This window comes from Chrysochloris asiatica, unplaced genomic scaffold, assembly GCF_000296735.1.
Source record: "Chrysochloris asiatica unplaced genomic scaffold, ChrAsi1.0 scaffold00209, whole genome shotgun sequence".
NCBI classification, from domain to species: domain Eukaryota; kingdom Metazoa; phylum Chordata; class Mammalia; order Afrosoricida; family Chrysochloridae; genus Chrysochloris; species Chrysochloris asiatica.
Genome location: NW_006408727.1, coordinates 2969421 through 2976302, shown reverse-complemented (window position 1 = coordinate 2976302; position 6882 = coordinate 2969421). Strand labels below are relative to the sequence as shown.

The following is a 6882-nucleotide window of genomic DNA, read 5'->3' as shown; positions in this document are numbered from 1 at the left end:
TATTAATTTTAAATTCTAATATTTAGATAACTATTATACTAATACTTTGTCTTATTGGATCTTCAGGAAACAGATGTGGTACCAGATACAAGGCTTTTGGGCAAGTTTAGTCAGATTACACCTCAGCTCTTTACCCTACCAGATGAGACTGCCCATAGTCCACCACTGGGGATTTTGTACATTATCGACTTCTTCATTGCTTTGACAATTTGCAACACTGTAGTGGTTTCTGCTCCTAACCAACCACGACAAAAGGTAAAGTCTCTAGTACAAATAAGGATCAGCTTCCAGATGTGGATTTGGGGTTTAAATGTACTTGTACTAATCTTGTTATACAGGCTATTGTTGTTCTGAGTCATTAGTGATTTTGTATAGGGTTTCTGAGGAGCAACTGGTGGGTTTGAACTGCTGACCTTGCAGTTAGCAGTCCAGGACTGATCCTACAGTGTCACATATATGGTTTGTTGTTAAGTTTGTGGAGTTGATTCTGACTCAACGACCTTGTGTAGGGTTTCCAAGGTGTGGCTGGTATATTTGAACTGCCGACCTTTCCCAGTTTAAACCAACCTTGTGATCCAGTGCATTATCCCACAGTGCTACACCAGGACTCCACATATATGGGTAATAATAATAAAATAATAATAGCAGCTAACACTCAACATTTATTATAATGTTCTAAGTGTGTTACCTCAATTAGCATCACATTTAATCCTTCCAACAACCATGAGAATTAGATACTATCACTCTGCTGTCTACAATTTACAGATGAGGTTAAGTAACTTGCCCATGGCCATATTTTGTTGAATTTGAGGAAGTAGGGTCTGAACTCAGGAAATATGACTTAGGCATATTATACTATTTTGCCTTTAGGAGGATTGCTGATGAGACAGACTTGTAGAGTGTGGCTTTGTTCATTTTGCTTTGGTTTCCATACCAAATTTGAGGTTACTTTGGGACTTTTGGGATGAACAACATCATGCTCCACATCAAGCAAAATATAAAGTATTGGCTTCATTTAGAGAATTCCCTTTTAATTTACCAGTTGAGTTAGTTTTAGCTAAATCTAATCTAATACATCTATAATATACCAAGGTTCTGTAGTTCCCACAAAGCCAGATTATTAAAGCATGTTTGTAGCTTAGAATTCATGGAAAACTTATTTCTGATTAGGAAGAAACACTTGTTTTAGAGACTGAGGATTTATTGTTTGCTCTGGCAGTTTCTTCGTGTATAAATACCTCCTCTTTTGCACACATCCACTTAAAATTCAATTTGCAGCACAATCCAATTCAATTGTAATTTTCCATGAGATTATTTTCTTTTGACAACTTCAAAAGTGGTCAGCTTTAGCACAAAAATACTTTAGTTCCAATTAAGCATGATTTGATAGGAAACTAGTTTTATAAGGTTTCAGCTGTAATGTTGCTCTTTGAAAAAATGATTACAGTTGCCCTCTATATCCACATGTTCCATATCCATGGATTTACCCAACTATGGATTGAAAATATTTTTTAAAAAAAGCTCCCCCAAACCAATACAGTGGTCAAAGCTGTCCCTCAATTGCTAAGAGGAAGCACAGTGTAAACAGTAGAGCAGATCATAAAGTGTTATTTACATAGTGTTTATATAGTACAGTCCTGGTGTGCACTGTAGGACAAGTACTGGCCTGCTAACTAAGTTTGGTGGTTCAAACCCACCAGCCACTACTCAGAAACCCGATGAGTCACGACTGACTAGAAGGCACTCAATAGCAGCAGGTATTATAAGTAATCTAGAGATGATTTAAAGTACATGGGAGGATGTGCATACATTATAAAAACACAGTACCATTTTATATAAAGGATTTGAGCAGCCTTGGATTTTGGTTTCTGAAGGAGGCCCTGAAACCAGTCCTCCACAGAGATTGAGGAATGACTGTATGTGTTGTTGTTGTTGTTAAGTGCCGTCGAGTCAGCTCCGACCCATAGCGACCCTATATAGGGTTTCCAAGGAGCAAATGGTGAGTTTGAACCACCTATCTTGCAGTTCAAATGGCTTTGCAGTCTGGTACATTAACCCACAGCAACACACCAGGACTGTATGTGTAGAGAATTTATTAGTGTATTCTCTTTTTCTCCTACAACATTTTCTCATACATTTACCTGCAAAGTAGGAATCTTTTGGAGTTTCCTATTTAAGGAATAATGTTGCTTTATCCCCAATGAAATCTCTGTAGGCCTGTAAAACCTAAGCTTCATGACATTTCACAGTAATGATAGATAGAAAGGTAGGAGGACTAAGAAGCTAATCAGAATTCATGTGGAATACAGAAACATCATCTGAGATTGATTTTCACTCTGCTTTTCACTGAAGAGATGACAGTAAGTTTGAAACTCAATCATTGAGTCCCTCAAAATAATACTCATTATAAAATTAGTATTGGGAGAATTGCTGTATGTAATTTCCTTGGACATTTTTGAATGGGGGAATTTTAGGATGCAATTCATGAGTCTCCCACAATTCATATTAACTTTTAAATCTAATCACTAATAAAAGTTAGCATTTAAAATAAATCAGGTTAGGAACAACAACAAAAAGTTCTATAAACATCGAAATTCAATTTCACATTATAATGTTGGGTGTTCTTACTTAGCTGTTACATAGCTCTTCTTACTTAAGCTTCCTTTGCTTACTGGTCTGTTTCATCTTGTTTTGTTATTTGTTTTTACATCAAATAACAACCTTTTTAGAATTTGGGAAATTAAAGAGAAAAATATATTTTGTTAATTTTTTTTTTTTTTTTTTACTTCTGATTACTATCGCCCAGTATTATTTCATATGACCTTTTTTTCTTATTTATTCTTATACTGTTCATACAATTTTTATTGTATTGATTTCAATACTGCCCCATTGTCTTTATAAACATTATTTAACAATACACAGCATTTGGGAATATAATGCAACATTAAAGAATAACGAAGAATCCATGAAACACCTCATAGCATGGATGATGTGCTGAGTGAAACAAGCCAGTCAAAAAGGACACATTTTGTATGAGTCCACTATTGTAAGAAGTCAAGTGAAGAGCTACATGCAGAAAAATATATATATCTACCCTTGATGGTAACCAGGGATGGAAGGGAATGGGAGGGGTATTTATCTGGGTAAATCGAAAGGCATCATAGAATAAGGGGATGACTAACACAATATCACTAAAGAAAAAAAAAAGATTCAAGAGGTACACAAGAGTTACAGATGACAAAGATAAATACTATTACACACACAATCCTGTGTGACCCTGTGTAGGGTTTCCGAGGAGTGCCCAGTGAGCTTGAACAACCAACCTTGCAATTTAAACCAAATTTTGCTATTATTAAATACTTAATTTGCTTATAATTTCAAAATTATTATTGGTCCAAAATGAACATTTTGGGCTTTCCAAAATGTAAATGATTTCCTTGGGAAAAATGATTTGAACTGTTCCCTTTGGGTCAACTGACCTTAGTGTTTTATGGGTTATTGTATCAGAAGTAGCTGTCTATTGCTTTCCTAAATATTTGAAGACATTTATAATACCCTTGACATTAGCAGATCTTTTTTGGTCATTGTTGCTGTTCAGTGCCATGATTTGGTCCTGACTCACAGCAACCCTGTATAAGGTTTCTAAGGAGTAGCTGGTAAGCTTCAACCACCAACCTTGCAATTCAAACTGACTTTGCAGTCTAGTACGTCAACCCACAGCACCACACCTGTCTTTTATTTATAAAATTTTTTGACCATTGTAAGTATTCAATTTGTGTATCTCATTTTTTTCCCAGTTTGATTTAAAAGTTGTTATGAACTGCTTTGGACTGTATTATTGATACCTTCATAAATGATCTTTCATAGATAAGACGGTCATCAAGTAGTGGAATGCCCATTAAGTCTTTGGAAGAAATTAAAAACCTCTTTCAGAGATTGTCTGTCCGAAGATCAAGTTCACCATCTCTTGCCAACGGCAAAGAGCCATCTTCTGGAGTTCCAAGCACTTTTGTGAGCAGAGTGTCTCTCTTTAATCGAATGAAACTGGCTTCACCGGTGGAGGAAGAAGGCTCCCAGATGAGCGAGAGCCCCCAGAACGCTAGTAACTCTGCTTGCCATGAAGAAAGAGAGAAACAAAATAGTAGTGATGCAGGCGGCCCCTGTGGCCAGGTGGACTCCCTCCCTGAACATCCAATGGCCTCGGGCCTGTGTTATGAGGCCGAGAGCCCAGATGAAGCTGCCTTAGTGTATGCTGCCAGAGCTTACCAATGCACTTTACAGTCCAGGACTCCAGAGCAGGTCACGGTGGACTTTGCTGCTTTGGGACCATTAACATTTCAACTCTTACACATCCTGCCCTTTGACTCAGTAAGAAAAAGAATGTCCGTTGTGGTCCGGCACCCCCTGTCAAACCAGGTCGTGGTGTATACGAAAGGCGCGGATTCTGTCATTATGGAGTTGCTCTCTGTGACCTCACCAGGTAGGTACACACAGAGCTGTGAGGATAATGATTAGAAGCGTCCTGAAATTAAAAGGCTACACTCAGTGGCTTTATAAAGGCAAAGAAGCAGATATCTGGGTATCAAACACATCTCGTGAATTATTTGACAGCAAAGCAGTGAGCTTTGGGGATGCACAGACCTGGGTTCACATCTAGACTCTGCCATTATAGCTGGCTCTTGATGAAGTCCGTGCCTGACTCATTTTCTCTAAAGTGGACATTATATGATCTTTTCAGAAGGTCTTGAGAGGTTTGAATTTAAGGTTTAAACATATGAAATATACGTCGAGTCTTTGAACAAATGTCTAGCAAATAGTAAGTGCTCAATAAATTGCAGCCCACATTATTATTGTTACTTTTAAGGTTAATAATGTGCAAACTTTGTGCATATTAAGTTCTTGGTTATTCCACAAGGAGAAATCAACCAGGGAAAGATTTATTCTGAGGGGGATCTCATGTAGATGCATATTTGTGATTCAAAACTAAAAGGTTTTTAAGTTAGTTGTGGTTAAACTATCACTATTTTTAATGACAGACTGCTGGAGATAACTTCTTGTTTGTTAATTATTTCAGATGGGGCACATCTGGAAAAGCAACAGATGGCTATAAGGGAGAAAACCCAGAAACACTTGGATGATTATGCTAAACGAGGCCTCCGTACTTTATGCATAGCCAAGAAGGTGAGGCTGCTGGGTTTAAAAGAATTTTGCCAGAAGAGTCTCATGTTTAATTATTTATCTGTTAGTGCCTTTGTCAGGGAGCCTTTGTGGTATAGTGGGTTGCATGTTGGCCTGCTAACTGCAAGGTCAGCAGTTCAAATCCACCAACAACTCCACAGGAGAAAGATGAGGCATTCTGCTCTCATAAAGATTTATGGGAAACCCATATATAGGGGTCGCTATGATTCGGACTGACTGGATGGCACACAACCAGCCAATCAGCCAACCAATGCCTTTGTATGTGAAGAGCACTTTAGTCAGGGACAAAAAACAGTGGATCTTACTTTCTTTTCCAAATACCTTGAAAATACTGCTCCTCTAGTAAAAGCAAGATCACAGACCAGCTTGGATTTTCCTTTTATAAGTTCTAGTCTTTTTGCTAGATGCCCATAAAAGTCTTTGTCTGTAAGTTCAAATAAATTCACTACTCTGTATTAAGGAACTCTGGTAGCGTAGTGGTTACAAATTGGGCTGCTAACCTTGAGGTTAGCAGTTTGAAATTACCAGCAGTTCCATGGGAGATAGATGAAGCTTTCTGCTCCCATAAAGATTTATAGCCTTGGAAACCCTGTACAAGGTCTCTGTGAGTCTGAACCAACTCCATGGTACTTGACAACATTATGTTTCCTTGGGACATAGTGCATTCTTTTTTACATAAAAATTTAAGTAATAGGAAGGAAGACAGAGCTACTGAACACATGATTTGAGGGATATTATTACAGAGCCTGCATGATAGAATTTTGAAAGTCCAACAAACTTTGGAAATCCCTTTTTCAGCAATATAAATGACAATTATACATGTGAGTCTCACCAGATGAAGTACACAGAAATTAAATTGACTACATCTGTGGAAAGAGATAATGAAGTTCAGAATCACCAGGCAGAACAGGACAGGGACGAATAGCAGAATAGACCATCAAATGCTCATATGCAAGTTCAAATTGAAGCTGAAGAATATTAAAACAAGTCTACAAGAGCCAAAGTTCAACTTTGAGTGTATTCTACCTGAATTTATAGACCTTCTGAAGAATAGATTTGACTCATTGAGTACTAATGACCGAAGACCACATGCTTTGTGAGATGACATCCAGGACACAATACATGAAGAAAGCAAAACACAGGAAAGAAAGAACAGATCTAAATGGAAGTGAGAAGAGACTCTCAAACTTGCTCTTGAACATAGAGTAATTAAAGGTAATGGAAGAAATGATGAAGTAAAAGAGATGAACAGAAAATTGCAAAGGAAAACCCAAGAAGAAAAAGCAAAGTATAATAACAAAATGTGCAAAGACCTGGAGTTATCAGGGTGAGTCAAAAATTATCCATACTCTGACTGTAGAATTTATTTTAATCAACTTTTAGAAAAGCCAAATACATCATTTTTCAACATAATCTCCTTGCTTTTCTGTACATTTGTACATCTGTCAAAAAGCTTTTGTATTGCCTTATTGAAGCATGTTTTAGGCTGAGCTGTGAGCCACAAATTCACCACTTCATCAGAGGTGAATCTTTGTCCTAGAAGGGCTGCTTTCAGGGAACCAAACAAGTGAAAGGCCAATGGCGCAAGATCAGGACTATAGGGAGGATGCTTTCACACCTCAAAATGATGTTTTTGCAGAGTGTCAACAGTGTGGGCAGAGGTATGGGGACGTGCATTGTCAT

General features: G+C 37.6%; 1 protein-coding gene across 1 annotated transcript in view; it reads left to right on the top strand.

The window, feature by feature from the left end:
* Positions 1 to 6882, top strand: part of ATP10D (ATPase, class V, type 10D) — a 151376-nt gene that overhangs the window by 72826 nt on the left and 71668 nt on the right. The window contains exons 10-12 of the mRNA XM_006872690.1: positions 67 to 255; positions 3868 to 4480; positions 5075 to 5181. Of these exons, the coding sequence (XP_006872752.1) occupies positions 67 to 255; positions 3868 to 4480; positions 5075 to 5181 (909 nt within the window). The remainder of the gene's footprint in view (positions 1 to 66; positions 256 to 3867; positions 4481 to 5074; positions 5182 to 6882) is intronic.